This window comes from Camarhynchus parvulus, chromosome 17 (genome assembly GCF_901933205.1).
Source record: "Camarhynchus parvulus chromosome 17, STF_HiC, whole genome shotgun sequence".
Taxonomy (NCBI): domain Eukaryota; kingdom Metazoa; phylum Chordata; class Aves; order Passeriformes; family Thraupidae; genus Camarhynchus; species Camarhynchus parvulus.
In genome coordinates this window covers 11,258,595-11,276,623 of record NC_044587.1, presented here as the reverse complement: position 1 = coordinate 11,276,623, position 18,029 = coordinate 11,258,595, and the positions used below count along the sequence as shown (strand labels likewise).

Below are 18,029 nucleotides of genomic sequence, written 5' to 3'. Positions count from 1 at the left end.
AATGCTTCCCAACCCTCTGTCCTGGCAGGAGAGAGCTCTGGGCAAAACAACCAGGAGAAACCAATGGGGATTTTCTGTAAAAGCTGCTTACTTCCTGGCTGGTTCAATGCCACGACAACAGGGATCTCTGCCCATGGACCCCGCCAGGGCTTGCATCACACAGACACTGTCCTGGAAAACAGGAGACAAGAAAGGGTTTAGAAAGTGAGGCAAGAATAGAGATTTGTACTTGGGTTTGATTTTCCTTCCAGGCAAAGATCCTTGCCACGAAGGGGATTATAGCCTTGGATACACCAAGATCCTTCCAGACCTTCAATGTCTCTAAGAGGACAAGATCTGGCTTGGAGCCGAGACTGGAATACATCAGTGGGCTCCCACTCACAGGGTGCAGAGGCTCAGCAGGAGCTGCACTCAGTCAGGCACTCACTCCTGACTGAGGGAGGTTGTTGCATTCCCTTATTTTTTTACTCTGCTAGTGTAAACACTGATTGGATTTGCAACTTCACTGGCCGCAGACTCAAAAACACCCCAAAATGCCTCACATGTTTGTGCTGCGGCCTTACTCAGTGCTGGGACTGATGTGGGCATCCCCAGAAATTCCTGACAGATCCTTGCTTCCATTCCAGTCCTGTCTGACTCCAACTTCGTGCAGGTAGAGATGTGGGTAAATGCACCCTGAGCAAAAGCATCTTTCTGGGTCCAGGTTCACACATCTCTGCTGAAATGTAGGATAGACCCAACAGCAGGACAGACAGCTGGGAGGTTTCCTGATACCCCACACAGTGTTATGCTTCCTCCATGCAAGGCAACAAGAAACTGGGAAGTCAGCCCCAGCAGCTGGGGAAGCCTGGACGTCCAAGTCCTTTGGTTGGTGCAGGACTCGCCCTGCCTGGAGGTCCCTGAGGAAGAGGCACCTCTAGGCTTGCACAGTGGTCTGCATTGGCCTGCACTCGCTGAAAAATACACCTGATGCCTCAGCTGAGTCCCAGGGTACATCAGTCTGGGTCCTGACTGGAGTCACAGAGTCCTGGGAGCAGCTTCCCACTCCTTTCTCTGTCTGTGCCTCCAGTGCAGCTCCCAGGCAGAGCTGAGATTGGGAATGGGACTGGGTTTGGGATCTAGATTGAGAACAGGGCTGGGGGATTCCTCCCATGGACCACAGCCTGTGGACATGTGAGCAGCTTCAGCCCAACCTGAGACCAAAGGAACAACTCCCTGCCCTTATTCCTTGGTCTGTGCTTCAGAGGCAGATGGGGGCTGTGCTCCTTCTGGGAGCACCTTTGCAGCCTCATGCTGTCCCAAATGTCCTGGCTGCTACAGGCTTCCCTCCAGCCTGCCTGTCTCTGTCCTTGATGGTTCCTGGTCTGAGTGCCTGTCCTAGGGTGACTTTTTGATGCTTGTATCCCCAGTTGTCTGTTCTGTTAATGCTGGATATGATATTGTCTGCCTTCAAGACTGGTTCTGAGAGCAAAGGTGGGGAGAAGAAGAAGCACGGAGTTTGTTATCAGAGGCTGCACTCACTCTTCTAAAAGCAGCAGTGCTCCACATTCTGTGCTGCAGTGCGTTGTCCGGGCACTGACGAAGCAGAACAGAGCCTTCCTTTGCTTTTCAGTTGGTTTAGCTGGCTGAGGCAGAGTTTTGCCTGGACTGCATTTGTTTCTTTCCCTTTTCTTGAAACTGTTCAAAGCTGCTGCGGACTGGGACCTGGGGAGCACTGAGAGCTTGTACTTTGTGGCCTATGGGGGCCTAGTCTGGGCAGCAGCCTTTACCAGTGCTCGAGGGATTGATAGGAGAGCGAGCATCCACAGGAGAGACTTTCAGAATTTGTCGTCTCTTCAGAGCGGCGATTGGGTTTTCTCGTCTGGTACTGTTCATTTTTTGTGCTGGGGAGTGCTTTGCCTGTTAAAGAAACAGGTTCTTTCCACTTCTCTCCGAGGAAATTTTTCCCAAACCGGTTAGGGGGTGGGGCCGTATGGGTTTGTTTTCTGGGGGGCCCCCTTTTGGAGGTTTTCTCCCAGATTTGCCCTAAACCAGGACAGTGCCTCTGCAGAGGAACCCCACTGGCTTCCAGTGCTCCCTCAGGAGCAAGTCAGGACCCCTGGGGCTTCTGCCAGGGCTGAGACCAACTTGGTGCTGGAGCAGCTCTGGAGTATGTTGTGGGATTGTTTGTGCATTGCTCAGGGCTGGCCTGCACTGGACCAATCCCAAAACTATTGAATGTTTCTGGATTGAATGGCCCCCTGCACTTGCTGAGGAGCTCGCAGATGGGAGCAGAGAACCCCGTCCCTAACCCCTCCCTTTGGACCGCAGCCTGTTACAGTTTCTACAGGCTCATTGTGTTCTTCCTGTTATTCCCCACATATGGAGCTGCAGGGCCGCCCACCAGAGCTCCCAGATGTGCTCATGTTTTACAAAGCCACTGAGAAGCCCTGAGTCCCACAACCAGCAAACTCCACCGCTCAGAGCCACCAGCGAGTTACTTCTCCTGCTCCAGTGTCTCCTTTGATCCCTCATTCAGCCCTGCAACCCTCACCCAGGTGGCCCCACCTCCGAGCCTTTTGTTGGAAGAGATAGATTAGAAAAACTCTCTCCTTTGTCTGGGGAAGTGGAGGTCCCCTGCTCTGCTAGGTGACTAATACACTCTCCACCTCCTCTTTGTACTCACATTCCACTCTGCCCCCAGGGATTGTTTCCCCGGCTTCATGGTGGGGACAAGCTTTTCTGCACAGCTGGGATGGGTGCCAGCATGCCCTTCTTTCCTGGGTGTTTGTGTCTCTCCTTGGAGGAAGGCCATGTCTCTCTGAGTCACAGAGCTGAAGCCCATGTCCACACCAGCTGCAGGGGATGTAGAAATACAGACAAGAGTCTTCAGGTGTCTCAGGCATGCTGGTGACCAGCATCCTCATCCAGCTTTATCTGAAATTAAGCTCTCCGTGTTTATGCAGGTATGGGGTGATCCAAAGACACCAGCACAGCAGGGAGTTTGGGCTCCTGAGAGATCTCTCCTGTGAGATCAGGCAGGTTAACCTGATCCCTTGCTGCTGTGGCCCCATCACGGTGGTGACACAGGCTGTAATAATAATGAAAATTTGACATTAAATTGTGGGGAACTTATTGCTGCCCCACAGCAAACCCTGCTCCTGCACCTGGTGGATTGTCTGGTTATTTCAGGTTTCAATGCCATTTTCATATCTGGTTATGCTGAGGGGATCTGTCCCTCCCACTCTCAAAGCAGTTCCCTAAAAATTCACAGCGTGCCTCTGTCCCTGGGAATGGTCAAGGCAGGATGAATGTATGGAGAGCAGTGCTGTGGACATTAACAGAGGTGACAGAGGTAAGACACTGGCAGGCAGACAGATGGTAAGCAGGGTGGCAGGCAGACAGGTGACAGCGTGGCAGGTAGAAAGGTAGCAGAGTGGTAGTGTGGCAGGGCAACCCAGCTGTGCTGGGCTGGCTCCCCACACAGCTGCTTGTTCATTGAACCTGTTCATTTGGACAGACTGTATGCTTTGCAACCCAAGTCCTGCAGAGGTCACATCTGTTCTTGCCTTTGATAGTGCCCAAAATCCACATCCCTGTTTCCTCAGACAAACAAGGCTGCTCTCGCCTCCTGCCATTGGAGCAAGTTGCCTGCTTCGTCTTCCATGGCAAAGAAAGCCTTCCTTGCCCCTTGCTTTTTCACACTGAATTTTCTTGTGCCTGGAGCTCAGGCACTGCCCACGTGGGGCAGCCACCTCAGTGCAGACACCTGCTCCTCCCCAGGGACGTAGCTGCGTTCCCTGTCAGTGGCTGGGGCTGCCCACACACCATAGGCAGAGGCACTGCCACCCTCGGTGCCCTGCTCTCCAGCCTATGGTGCCTTGACAGGGCTACATGGGAAAGGAAAACTGGCATGAGCCCCCCCACCCCTCCCACTCCCCTTATTGGGGCAGCAGCTGGCAGTGCCTGACCCTGGCTGGGCTGAGCTCAGACAGCCGTGTTGGGGTGCTCCCTGCCTGAACATACCGTCACAGGGTATTCGGGTTTTTCTCTGGCTATACATGTGTTTGTCTGGCTGACATTCCCCCGGGAATGGGAATATTTGCACCCCAGCATGTCCAAGCTTTTGGTGCCTTCCTGTTTGCACTGGAGGTTGAATATTCTGGGACACCAGTGATTGTCCTGGGCATGGCACAGGCTCCCTCAGACCTCAGCTCCTACCCCCCTAGGGCTGGAAAGAGGGGGGCAAAAGTGACCCCATGAAGAGGAGGAACAGCCCACCCTGGGAGGGAAGGGATGCCAGCCCCCCTTTCAAAGCCACCCATGGACAGCCCGGGAATAGGATGGCCAAGTTTGCGCAAGACCAAGGTATGGAGGACACACATCTCCCAGGATGGGTCCCACCACAACAAGGACCACCTGACAGATAGGAACTTGCTCCAAAGTCCCCAAAACCAAAAGAAGGATGAGGTGCAAGGGGACCATCCCTACTCCCACAGGGCTCCTCCAACCCTGTTTCTGCTCCCACCATCCAGAAAAGAGATTTTTTTTGTTCCTTTTTAGTATTTGAAGACCTCATTGCCTGTCCATCTAAAGGTGAAGCAGAAGGTTTGAGAAAGGGATTAAGCACAATCCAGAAAAGATCTCTCTATGATAATTCCTGGTGCAGTTGCACTGTACAGGATGGCAGACGACTGCCTCAGAAGGTGAGATGGGCAGCATGAAGAGTCAATAATAAGCAGGTATTTTTCCCATAGAAGCTTGAGAAGAGTCAGCTTGGGGAGGCAGAAAGGCAGCGGAAATGATGCTGTGCTGAGCCTCAGGGACAGGACTGTGGTTTCCTGTGCCATAATCAGCAGCAAAAGCAAATATTTTTTTCACATCAATTAATATATTAATGTATGTAATAGATTAACACGGATTTTCCAGAGTTAAGTGCTTAATGAATTGAAGTGAGGAGGTAAACCCCCGCAAACAGACTCACAGCAGTCCTGCAGAGAAGCCCTGCCCCACAGTGATGGGCACTGCCAGGGTGAAAGTGGGGACAGCACTGGAGCTCATCCTTTGTGGGACATCCAGCTGCAGAACCTGTGCAAGGGAGTGGTGCATCAGGGCTGGAGGCTCCTGCACCACAAGCCCTGGGCAAAGGCTTAGCCCCATGAGCACCTCTGCGCCCCAATACCACAGTGATGGGCAGGAAGCTCTGCAGATGGTGCCATGGTGCAATGTGTGCTGTGCGTGGGTCAGCTGTGAGCAGCAGGAAATCTCCTTGCTTCAAGAGAGTATTGAGTGAGGCAGGCATGAGGAGCCTCAGCTCACACCCTCAATGTGAGGTTGTGACCCACAGCCTGCAACCCAGCTGCTCTAGGAGCTGTGACCTCCAGCCTTCTCTCCTTGTTTATTATTTTGTTCACTGTTGTATCCCACTGTCTAAGCAAGCTGCAAATGTCCTTCTCAGAGGAAGGAACCAAACCTCCTTTGGCTCACTGCTCCCTATGCAAATGCATCACATTATTCACTTGAGATCATATTGAAAACAGCCTCAATATACATCTGGGCTTCTCAGGGCTGTCACGAAGTTCTTGTGATGATTAAAAGCAGGAACACAACCACAGCTGTTAATCATTGTAGATAAGAGGTTCTTGGAACTTTTCTGTATCTCAGGAGGTTCCCACATCCCACTGAACCCATCTAAGGGCTAAGCCCTAGGGAGGGGGCAGGATGGGGTTGAGCCTGGGGTCAAGGACCTTGCCCGGAGGGGTAGATGGGGCCGATCCCAAGGACACAGGCTGTGCCCAGGGAGGAGGGACAGGATTGAGCTGAGCCCACTCGGTAGCTGTGATGCTCGAGGGACAAAGCTGATTCTAGGGCCGGGGCGGTGCCTGAGGGGCCGGGCTGGGGCTGATCCTGGACAAAAAAACCGTGCCTGAGGGAGGCAGATCGGTCTGGTCCGGGGGCGGAGGGGGCAGGAAGATCTGAGTGCGGGTCCGGGACAGCCGCAGGACTCGCAGCCCGGGCCGCCCCGAGCAGTGCCACGGAGCCCGGCGTCCCGCCCGGGTGGGCCGGAGCGGCCGTGACTCAGCCGGGAGAGGCGGGCGAGCAGGAGGCGGGGGAGGAGGAGCGGCAGGAGCCGCCGCCGCTGCCGAGCCGCTCACCTGCCCGGCTCCGCCATGGCCCGCCGCCTGGCCGCCCTGCTCCTGCTTCTGGCCCTCGGCTGCCTACTGGGCATCCTCCTCCTCCTCCTCGGCTCTGGGGACACACGGGGCCCGCCGGGCTTCAAGGTGAGCGGGGCGGCGCGGGGGGACTGGGCGCAGAGTGGCGGCGGGCGCCGGGAGGTCCTGGGCTGCCGGGGGCTGGGGGAGCCGCCGTGGGCACGTCGGTGTGCGGCATTCTCGGTGTGCGGGAATACTGGTGGGGGAGAGACGCCGGCATCCGAGGATCCTCAGCGTCACGGGAGGCGCCAGGGCTGAGGGGTCCCTCATCTGCGGGGAGGGTCGCAGGGAGCAGCCCCCGCCGGGTGCGCAGGGACGGAGCTGCCCCAGTAGCGAGACGCATTGCATGGCATCTCCGCTGCGGCACCCACCGGCTGCGGGACCCTCGGCCGTCCATCCGTTGTGCCTTGGGACGTGCGCTTTGGGAGGGGAATCCGTTGGACACACTGAAAGATAGCGGCCCCCCAGGTCAGAGCAGCCGAGTCAGCATCTGCTGCTGCTCTGCCTGGGCCAGGGCTTCCTTGCGCACCCAAGCATCTCCCCGGGCTCCACTGCATTGCCTGAGCCAGTCCTGCTGGGTGACAAATGCACTTTCCTTTGAATACAAGCTGCTTTCTTTTTCCTTTTTTGTCGTAAATTCGGATGATGAAAGAGGTTCCTGAACAATTTCTTTTTGGCCAAGTACTCCCTTTGTAGGACAAGTCTTTTGTTTTAAAATAGTCCCAGGCTCTTGTCCTGAAAAGTATTTCATCTAAAACCCCGTTTTTCTCATCCCAAGCAATTTACTTGGAAACTTTCTGAGCCAGCCTGCATGCCAGATGTGCTGCTGCCTTCTCTCCGGGTTTGTCAGATGTAATGAAGACAAGGAGGCTTAGCCAAGATGACCTTTTTTGTTCTTAATATAACTACCAATTTTTAACTCCCTCTCTATGACACCTTTTTTGTCCACCTGTTACCACATGCTGGGCCATCTTGGGCAGTGCTCTGAGCTAGTTTCAAAGTGGATTTTATCTTTTGGAACATGAAGGAATTAGATCGGTACCAAGACCCCCATATGTAGCACTTGGATCAGCCTGGAAAGCCTTTCTTCTCCCTGGTTCCAAGATGGACCTTTGGTTTTAAACCAAATTAATTCTCAGAAACTTTTTTTCTTGTGCCTTTTTTGATGCTTTTTCTCCCTCTGAGTGCTAGCACCTTCTAGTCTGCAGGCACTGCTGCAGTTTGGGACCAAGCATTCCCGAACACCCACCTGGGTCCTGACCCTGCTCTGCACAAGGCCTGGCCCAGGGACTCAGTGCTCCTGGATATGCCAAGTGCAATTGAGGTCCAGTATGGTGTGTGCTTCAGTGTCCAGCAGTGCCTGTTCCATGAGGCTGGCACCAGGAAGGTGCTAAGGACTTGCTTTCACACAAAGCCCAGCGCTGTTTTGACAATGCAGAATTTTGTGTTATTTTAACTCAGCCCAAAAGATGCCCGCGTAGTTTAGAGGTCGGTCCTGCTATGGGAGACCCTGGGCACATCTTCTCATAGCCTGGACAAGATGTGGTCCTTGCTGACTCAGTCCACATTAGCTGCTGGATAGTGCTGTTCACTGCTGAACTACAGCTCCACATTTTCCCTTTCCAGTTCCTTTGTATGGAATATAGCCCTAAAACCACCCTGGATTCGTTATCTTGCTGCTGAGGGACTGATCCTTCCCTCATGGGTCTGCAGTGGAGGTTACGGCCTGACTGCCCTGAGCTGCTGCCTGCTCTTGACAGCCCTTTTCTTTCTTCTTTTGGCAAATGTATCTCTGGCAATTTCTACGTCCTGTGGCTGCTGTGGCTGCTGTGGCTACTGCAAAACCTGAGTGCTGCATGACCTTACCACCCTTCAGAAAGGCAGACCGGTGGGAGGCCAGGGATGAGCCCCTCATGGGACAGCCTGGAGGGCCTGTGGGATGGGGGCTGGAGTCCTGGGCATGGCCATGGAGCACAGTGCCAGGCAGCAGCACATGGGGCATTCTCAATGTCCCCATCTGCCTCCTCCCCTGGGCAGAGCCATACACTGATCAGGAGCCCCAAGCACTACTCATGCATGGCCTTTGGGAACATGACTGTCTTCTGTGCCCCCTCTGCAGGGGCTTCAGGACTGAGCAGCCCTGAATGGGGCTGGCCTGAATGATGTTGCATTGGAACAGAGCCCTTGGGACCATGGGTGACCTAGGAGGCAGCAGAGATAGGGCTGGCATTGGAAAACTGTCCCAGTGTGGGGCCACAATGGAGACCTCTCTGTGTCCCCTCTGCCTGCAGCATCACCAGGGTCTAGTCAGAGGGTTCTGCTAGAAAAATCCCTGTGCTACCAGGAGATGCTGGTGATGGGGACTGTCCCACATGCATGAGGCCCTGCCAAAGCCCTGGATGCCAGTAGGCAAACATGCCAAGGCAGATGAGAGGAGTGATGGGAGCCAGGTGCTGGTGTGGGAGTGCGCCAGAGCATCCCTGTGTCTCCCCAGCCTTCATTTGCAGTGTACTTGTTAGCAAGCACGGGGCAGCTCAGCTGGCAGAGCTGAGGGCCGCACTTACACTGCAAATCACTGTCGGGGAGGGCTTTTATCCTCCCTCCTGGGGCTTCCCACCTGTAGGCCCCTGGAGCCTACCTACCTGCCCATGTCCATGGCTCAGCCGTGACTCAGACCCACACAGCAGCACACTCTGCTCTGGGGAATGCAGTGGCTCCGATGCTCAAGTCCAGGTTCTAGGCAGGGACAGAAGCTAAGACAGGGACAGGATCTGGGGCCAGGGGCTGGCACCATTGCACACCACTGTAGGTTATCCCATTCATGATTTCTGTGTGAATGCTGGAGGCATGAGGTACCCTTGGGACTGGAGGAGATGACGTTTCTTCATCACTGGGAACACACTAGGCTGCCCATGTCTGCCTCGGTGCCTTCGTGCACCATGCGCACGATTCTCACCCCTGCTTACCACTCCCAGGCAAGGATGTCTTCTCCACAGGGACAAGCTGGGGTGCCAAATCCAGTGCCCTCAGGAGGGTCTGGCATGAGGCTGCGGTGACTCCTCTCCTGCTGGGGTGGCTGTGGGGTGAGCTGTGGTAGCAGTTCACCAGACACTCTCTGCAGAGGCAGCACCATCGTGTTGCAGCACCTTGCCTCAAGCCAGGCCAAGCGCTGTTGCTGCCACTGCCAAGGCTGGGGGACCCACAGGATGCCCCTCACCCACCACTCCACACCTGGTGGCAATGCGCTGGGGGTCCAAGACGAGATACCCCCACCCTGACCCACAGGTGTTGGTAGCAAAGGGCACTAGGATGTGTCTACATGCACAGCCAGTTCTGCATCCTGCCCCAGTTGTCACCCCAACATGTCACCTCTGCGTGGGGCTTACTCTGGGTGTAGGCTCAGCGCTGCCTCTCATTGCCTGCACTTCCTTGGGCACGCAATGTGGATGTGTGCCCACGCACACCTATGCACACACCCCTCCTAAATGCATGTGTGCACAGACACGTGCACCCATGTGCACACACACTGGCGCACCTGTGTGCATGCACACCTCACCTGTGCACACCCACGTGTAAACATCCACCCCTAAAGTTGCACACACCTTTGTATGCCCATGCACCCATACACAAACATGCACACTCCTGCAGCATGTAGACCACATGCACACATATATGCATGCACATGTGCACATACATTTGTGCATCTCTTTACATGTGCAACTCCACCCCAGGTATGTACCCCCATGAATACATCTTGGTACCAGCTCTCCATGGGGTGGGAAGTGGGGCACAGCCAAGTCAGCCCTGCTGAAGGCAGGAAGAAACCCTGGAAAACAGTCTTCCTCCTGTCATGGGTGGTGGATCTCCTCCTGTTCACCCTAGAGCCAGCCATGTGGCCATGTCCCTTCCTGCCATGGGGTGAGTCTGGCATCCCCAGCATCCCCCTCCCAGGCTGCCCCCACTCCTGGTGGGTGGCCCCAGGTACCCCTGGCACTGCAGGTGATCCTTATTGTTTCATACTACAGCATCTCTCAGCCCTTGCCACCCTGTAGATATCCCTGTCTCCAACCTTGTCCCTCTGTGTGGACTTCAGCCCCTCCATGGCATCTCCGCACTGGAGACTACTCCTAGGGTCTTGGCTGTGCTCAGCCCCAAGTTTGGGGATGACCTACCGATGCTTTCCTGATGGGGACAGCCTTGTCACCCTGCTCCTGCTACTGTCACTGCAGGTGATATCTGGGGTAATGCAGTGCCTTGTGAGCAAATCGGAGACATCTGCATGGTGACTACAGAGGGTGTGGGCACATGTGCCACTGAGGTGGACAGAGGGGACCTAGGGCTGGACCCTTCTCAGACTCTCTTGTGCTTGGTCAGTGACTGCTCATCTGGGGACACAGGGGTGACAGGATCCCAGGGAGGCAAGGCAAGGCAGAGGTTGCTCTGTCAAGAACGGACTGGGATGCCACATGCTGGGCAAAAGGGTGTTGAGAGCCCTCTAAGCCTGCCTGGAACACTCACCCCAGCACCCAGCCCAGGAGGCTGGGGAGAGGTGTTGGGGGGAGTTGTCAGCCTCTTTCCTCCTCTCTGCAGTGTTTGTCAGGAGCTGAAGCTACTCCACTGCTCCAGCCTGGCCACAGAGGGGGATTCTCTGCTGGCTTGTAGTTTTTGGCCCAGGGCATGAGCAAATCACTGGGTGAGTCTGGGAGGGTCACCTATGTGAGATGGTCCTCTGAGGGAGCAGGAGGTACCACTGGTGCAGGGCCATGGGTTCATGGTGTAATTGAGGCTACCTATAAGTGGGGACCTCGGGTGTCCTTGACACTTCTGTTGCCTGAGCTGGTGAAAACCAGGTAATAGGGACAGGGGTAGCATGGGGCACCCATGGCAGGCAGGGCTGGGGTGGCTTCTGGGCAGGGAGAGGAGCTGCCTACTCCAGCCCTTGGCTGTATTGAATCTGGGTAGGGCAGGAGCAGACAGAGACTCGTAGGAGGTTTAAGCCTTAGATGGCTTCACCCCAGAGATGCTCAGTTGGGATGGTTCTGGGTCCTGCCTCGCTTTCCCCCCATACTCACAGCCCTGAGGGGGCACAGTGGGGGCCAGCATGGGCAACCCCGAGACCACGGGCAGCAGGGGTCAGGCAGAGGGCTAAGCCCAGGGGTGCTGCAGGCAGCACGTATGGTGTCCCCCCCCCGGGAGCTGGGTAACCTTGTTTGGCAGGAGGAGCAGGGTTATTTATAGCCAGAGAATAGCCAAGCCATACAAGGGCAGGAGGGATGAGGGGCCTGGCTGCCCTTCTTTGGCCAAGAGCATCCCAAGGAGCCATTTCAGGTGTCTCTCCCCAGCACCAGTCCCAGGGACTGGCTAGCATGGCTCAGCAGGCAGCCAGGAGTGATGGTAACCTGCAGTGGAGGAGGAGCCCCTGAGTTGCACGCAACGGCGTCCCCTTACCCAAAAAGCTAGAGCCCTGTGATGTTCCAAATAGCATTCCAGAATGGCCAGTATCCCACTCCCAGTCACATGCCAGGCAGTGCCCTCTTTGGGCAGGTGTGGGCCCAGCAGTGCCAGGCTGGGCTGGGCAAAGCCTGCCTCTGCCAGATGAAACTGGGGAGCTGCTGGGCACTGACAGGGTAGGAGTGTGGACTGAGGGTCAGAGTGTGGACGGGTTGTGCACTGAGCCCCATTGCCTTCCCTTGGTAAGGGCTGGAGCACCCAGGGGACCTTCAGCCTCCAGGCCTGACCCACCACCTTCCCCCTGCAGTACGGCATCGTGCTGGACGCTGGGTCCTCCCACACCGCCATGTTCATCTACAAGTGGCCTGCAGACAAGGAGAATGACACCGGGGTGGTCAGCGAGCACAGCATGTGTGATGTGGAGGGTAAGGGCTTGCCCAGGTCCGGGGCTGGTGGCGGTGTCTGTTGCATCCCTGTGGCAGGGCAGCATGGTGTGAGTGCCCGTGCCATGCCCAGCTGCCTCCGTCTGTATTCACCAGTGTAGTGACATGTTCTAAAGGGTTCAGCTCTATTCCTAAAATGTCTCCCAACTCCCCCCAAGGCTTGCAGCTGTGCATGCTTTGGTTTGTCTTTTCCTGGCAGGTACTGAACCACCAGGGAACAATCCAGCTCCCTGCCTAGCCCAGTGAGGAGCCAGGGTCAGTCTTTCACTCTCCATTTATCAACCTTTCCCAGACTGTCAGCCAGCAGAGGATGCAGCGTGGGCAGAGAGATGTGGCTGGACCCTGGATGGCTCCACGCCCACAGAAAACTGCCTTTTGGACAGCCTGGAAGGGGCAAAGCTGCTCACCAGGCATTTTCCCACTGAGCATCATCCCCTCACCAGCAGGGAGCAATGCTTTTTCCTCTTCACAGGTCCTGGCATCTCCAGCTACAGCTCAAACCCTCTGGCAGCTGGGACAAGCCTGAAGCACTGCCTGAACCAGGCCCTGATAGATGTGCCCAAGGAGAAGCATGCAGGCACCCCGCTTTACCTTGGTGCCACGGCTGGCATGCGTCTGCTCAAGTGAGTGCTCAGGGGGGCCCTGTTGTGCCACTTTAACATGCCAGCTGGCTACACACAGCAGGGGTGGAGGTGGTGAAGGATGGCTGAAGTGTTGCCCTTTTGCTGAGCACAGCTCTTGACCACCCACCTGCCCAGTGCTGTGTCCGCTGCAGAAGTGGTCCTGCCTTTCAGAGGAGGATATAGGCTGCAGGGCGCAGCCAGCACAGTGCTAGTGGGGGCTGGTGGAGGGGCCAGCACCAGGATAACCCACCCAGACTTTTTGGATGCTAGGAAGAAAATCCCTTGCACCCACTGCCAGCCTGATGGGACACAGTGAGAATAAACACGCCTCAAAAAGCACACGGGGGAGGAGTCGTGCTTCCCTCACTCAGCCCAGGCAGGATGGATTCCATTGTCCCAGCAGTGAGGAGCACACTTCATTCCTGCTACCTACCTTCTCCAGCAGAGACAAGGGGAATTAGCTAGTGTTTTTTTGGGACATGCCTATGAGTACCCAGGCAAGGGCTCACCTCTCCTCCTGGGCCCTGCTATGGCAGTGCTGGCCTTCAAGGGCCATTGGGACAGGGAGGGCTCTGCAGCACTGTGGCATAGGTCTGTCACTCCGCCCTCTCACTTGGCCCACAGCATTGCGGACCCACAGGCATCGGACACTGTCCTCAGAGCTGTAGCAGCCACACTGAAGACATACCCCTTTGATTTCCGGGGAGCAAAGATCCTGTCAGGGGAAGAGGAAGGGGTCTTTGGCTGGGTCACTGCAAACTATCTCCTGGAGAACTTCATCAAGGTGAGCAGAGGATAGTGACATCCAGTGGGATGGCTGTGGTGGCTGGGCAGCTCCTCATATGCTTATGCCTGCTCTTGTCCTCCTTGGCTCAGCGTGGATGGCTCGGAGACTGGATCCAGCCTCAGAAGAAGAGCCTGGGGGCCATGGACTTTGGAGGTGCTTCCACACAGATCACCTTTGAAACCAGGGACACGATTGAAAACCCCAGAAATGAGGTGATGCTGAAACTGTATGGCCAGGCATACAAAGTGTACACGCACAGCTTCCTCTGCTATGGGAGGGACCAGGTCCTCAAGAGGCTGCTCTCCAAGTTCCTCCAGGTACAGTGTGTGCTTGATGTGGATGCTGGCTGTCATGACCCCACAGCTGCCCCCTCATCTCGGTATTTACACTGTCCCTCAGCCCTGGACCAGCTGCACACCTTTACCAGCCAACTTGTGTTTTGCCCCCAACCCTTTCCTGTGTTCCCAGGGCTTTCTCCCACTATCTCCATTAGATGATGCAGCTCTTGGCTAGAGCCAAGACACCCCAAGCCATTTTGAGACACTTTTGTCAACTGCTCTGTGTCTGGCTGCTCAAGCTCTGGGGAAACTGTGCTGTGCACAGCTCATGCACCCCCTGTGTCCCTCCTCTGGCAGGCTGAGAGATACCAAGAAACTGTCTCCCATCCCTGCTGGCCTATGGGTTACAACAAGAGCCTGTTGCTGAGCAGCATCTATGACAGCCCCTGCACGGAGAAGGAGAGACCAAGCTTTGCCCTCAACACCACTGTTACCTTGGTCGGCACTGGGAATGGGAACCTCTGCACTCTACATGTCAGCAAGCTCTTTGACTTCACCAACTGCTCCTTCTCCCACTGCTCCTTTGATGGTGTTTTCCAGCCGAAGGTTTCAGGAAACTTCATTGTAAGTCCCCTAAGAGGAGGATGGTGACTCGGCTGCTGGCCGGGCAGCTCCCCAGCATCATGTGGCAGCAAAATCAGACCTCCAGCTCTGCAACAGCAGTTGTTGGTGCCCACCACATCGGCCAGAGTGTCTGCTCATGATCAGAGTTTACTCCAAGCTTGTCTCACAGCTGCTCCTTTCCCTCCATCAGGCCTTCTCTGCGTTCTTCTACACGGTGGATTTCATACAGACTGTGATGGGAAGACCCGTGCACCTGCCCAGCGACCTGAAGGATGCTGCAGAGACCATCTGTGCCACCAGCTGGAGTGAGGTGGGCTCCCTGGGCATCATGGGAAGAAGGGGGCTGCTTCATGTGGGGTATCACCCAGGCTTTGAGAGAAGCCCTTGGAGGTCATGGGGTTTCCAGGCACCAGTGGAGTAGGGGGAAGGCAATTGATGGCTCCTGCATGGGACTGGGAGAGGGCTCAGGTGGGTAGGGGTAGCTTTGTCCTCACAGATGTAACCACCCTAAGCTTCAGGCCACAGACACAAGCCTGGCCATTGCTGGCTTGACCTCTCTTCTCTTTCCCTCTGTGCATCCCACCCAGCTGCTCCTGAAAGCCCCAAAACTGGAGAAGAGGCTGCCAGATTACTGTGCTGTCAGCACATTTGTGTATTTGCTCACCACCAAAGGCTACAGCTTCAACAACCACTCCTTCCCCAACATTGCCTTCCAGAAGAAGGTGGGTAGCACCAAAATCCATCCCCTTCCCATGGGATCTCTTTGGAGTTAGGCCAAAGAACCCTGCAGGAGAGATGATCCCTCATGGAAAAAGAGCAAAGCAGAATAAAGGAAGATCTCAGTGAACAGGGGCAGGATGGAACTCTCAGGTTTTGGAGGGATCTCCTAGGGGATGGAAACAAATAAGCTGAGCTGGCTATTGGGGTGGTCATGGGATCAGGTCCTTCAGCCCTTCCTTGGCTCTCAAGACACCAGCCATCCCAAACAATGCTTTGCTGAGGCTTTTTGGGAAGTTACCTGAGGGCAGGAGGTACTTTTGTCTGCACACGCTATAGGATGTGCAAGGAGATCAGGACTGGCATGAGCATACAAGGTTTTACTCCCAGGGGATGAGCCCAGTTGTGCACAAGATGGTCACTGCTCTGTCCCTGGGCTGGCTGGACCTGTGGGCAAGCAGAGGCTCAAGGGGGCTGCGGCTTCCCCCACACTCTTCTCCCTTGGGCTGACACTGAAGCTGTCCCAGAAGGGTCTGGAGCACCAGTCTTATGAGGAGCAGCTGAAAGAGCTGGGGGAACTCAGCCTGGAGAAAAGGAAGCTCAAGGGGGACCGTCTCACTCTCTATAACACCCTGACAGGAGGTTGTAGCCAGGCAGGGATTGGTCTCTTCTCGCAGGTAACACTTCACAGGACAAGGAAATGGCCTCAAATTGTGCCAGGGAAAGTTTCAGTTATATTTTAGGAAAAATTACTTCATGGAAAGTGTGGTCAGGCATTGGAACAGGCTGCCCACGGATGGGGTAGTTACCATCCCTGGAGGGATTTAGAACATGTGCAGATGTGGCACTTGGGGGACATGGTTTAGTGGTGGCCTTGGCAGTGCTGGTGTTACTGGTTGGACTCCATGATCTTAGTTGTCTTTTCCAACTTCAGTGATTCCATGATTCCATGGTCTCCTGAGGCCCATGCAGCTGGGCTGGCTGGATGGTGACCATGCCATGCTGTTTCCACAGGCAGGAGAAACCTCCATTGGCTGGGCCCTGGGCTACATGCTGAACCTCACCAACATGATCCCGGCAGAGAAGCCCTCCTCCCACAAAAGCATGCTGTACAATTACTGGGTCATCCTCATCCTGCTCTTCGTGGTCACCACCCTGACATCCCTGGTGACTGCTATCTGCCTGCTCTGGCACAGCAAGTCCAGCATAATCTGATGGCAGGGACAGGGTGGGCCATATCTGCAGGACCAGCACCATCCTACCTGCTGGAGGCTCCATGCTCTGAATGCTTGGGATGTGGCAAGTGCTCAATGTCCTCCTCCAAAACCTGACACCATCCCAGAAGATTAGCTGTGTCCTTTTGCCTTCCCTTTGCCCTCTAGCTGCGGGAAAGGAAGAAGAGGATCACTGGCCCTGTGGGAGAAGGGCTGGACTACTCAGGGATGGACCCTGGAGCAGGCTTGGAAATGGGACATTCAGAGCTAGGGCATCTTTCTGCCACCAGAGCTGAGCTGAACTGAGCCAATGAGCCCAAGCAACAACAGGATTAATTTTCATGTGTATGTGTATGAATGGGGAATATTACTTACACTAGTCCTTATAGCCAACTGCCAACCTTGCTAGCCTGTCCCTGGAGCATCAGCCCTGCCTCCTGGGGAGCTCTGGGCTCACGTTGTCTTTCTGTCTGATGTACAAACCCCAGTGACCTTCCTGAAGATAAGGTCTTTTCGTTGGCCATTGGCCTCAGCTTTGGGTAAGGATTTAGCAACAACCACATGTGGGAAGATGGCAGCTTCCAGGTCCCACTTCAACAACCAGGCATAATGCCTTCACTACCGCCATGGTTCCTATGCCAGACTTGTCTTTGCCACATCCAAAGACTCCTGCACACCCCGGTTCCTGCAGCCCTGTGGTGCATGGCCATGCTGGCACAGAGCCAACAGGCTCCCACACTGTAGGGCTTTGCTCTGCACTGAGATTTGAGCCTGGCATCACCCCACACCAGGCAGTTAGGAGGATGCACCTTCATTTCCAATTGAGTATGAACAGGGATGTACAAACATGAAGAAGGTTTGGTTTTGCTTGATTTTTTTTAATAATCTGAAATAAACCTTTGTAACCACTACTATGGCTCAGTGGCTTGTGATTAGCAACAGGCAGTTCAGCCTGGCTGTCCCATGGGGGCAGAACCCCTCACCCACATCCACAGGTCAGGCTCTGCCCAAAGGTCTCAGCCCTTGCAGCCTGTCCAGTGCTGAGACACTGTCACAGCTCTGTGTGCTCTACCAGCCTGGAGATGACCTCAAATAGACCAAGGTGGGCTGGAAACCTCACGCCAGACCCAGACCCACCTGGAGGTGGACAAGCTCCAGCCAGCCAGTCACCAAGCTTGTGCTTCCCCAGTGCTCCAGCACAGTCATCCCAAAGCCAGAAGCAGGCAGCTCAAGCTGTCCCTCACTGCCACAGCCTCCAGCAAAACAACCTGCCAGCAGCCTCCACTGCCAGGGCCCAGCTCTGGTGCTCAAGGGCAGCAGCAAAGCAGCTCACATTTGCTGCTGCAGTCACTGGCAGCTCAGACACCAGGACACACACTGCAGTGCTCAGCAGCTGCATGGGACTGGTCCAAGCTCTCCAATCCTTTCGGAAGCCTTCCCATGCCCTGCATGTTCCACGAACACTAGAGAGGAATGGCTGCAGGGAGCTGCAGTTTCTCACTGCCCTCTTTGCTCCTGCTGGCAGCACCAACTCTGCTCCGTGGGTTTGCTTGCTTCCCAACACCCTTCCCTGCTCCAGCTGAACTCCTGGAATACCATGCTTGACTTAACACACCTGTTCCCTGCAGCACTTGGCTTTCAGCTCTTCCACTGGCTGCTCCCCATCTCTCCGCACAGGGCAAACCTGATTCCAGTTCAGAG

The 18,029-nt window shown here is 55.4% G+C and overlaps 1 protein-coding gene across 1 annotated transcript; it reads left to right on the top strand.

Moving 5' to 3' along the window:
* The first annotated feature begins 5,879 nt into the window (after window positions 1–5,879).
* On the top strand, window positions 5,880–17,239 carry ENTPD2 (ectonucleoside triphosphate diphosphohydrolase 2). The gene is made up of 9 exons (XM_030961280.1): window positions 5,880–6,260; window positions 11,950–12,067; window positions 12,558–12,708; window positions 13,333–13,492; window positions 13,585–13,812; window positions 14,131–14,397; window positions 14,588–14,707; window positions 14,985–15,119; window positions 16,129–17,239. The coding sequence occupies exons 1-9, from the start codon at window positions 6,150–6,152 to the stop codon at window positions 16,327–16,329; spliced, it is 1,491 nt and encodes a 496-aa protein (XP_030817140.1). The 5' UTR covers window positions 5,880–6,149; the 3' UTR covers window positions 16,330–17,239.
* Window positions 17,240–18,029: the final 790 nt, after the last annotated feature.

Bases quoted from the DNA above. Each gene is read 5' to 3' on its own strand.
- ENTPD2 (XM_030961280.1), top strand. From the start codon at position 6,150: ATGGCCCGCCGCCTGGCCGCCCTGCTCCTGCTTCTGGCCCTCGGCTGC. The intron at 13,493-13,584 runs GTGAGCAGAGGA...TCCTTGGCTCAG, and splicing joins TCCTGGAGAACTTCATCAAG to CGTGGATGGCTCGGAGACTG. The intron at 15,120-16,128 runs GTGGGTAGCACC...CTGTTTCCACAG, and splicing joins ACATTGCCTTCCAGAAGAAG to GCAGGAGAAACCTCCATTGG.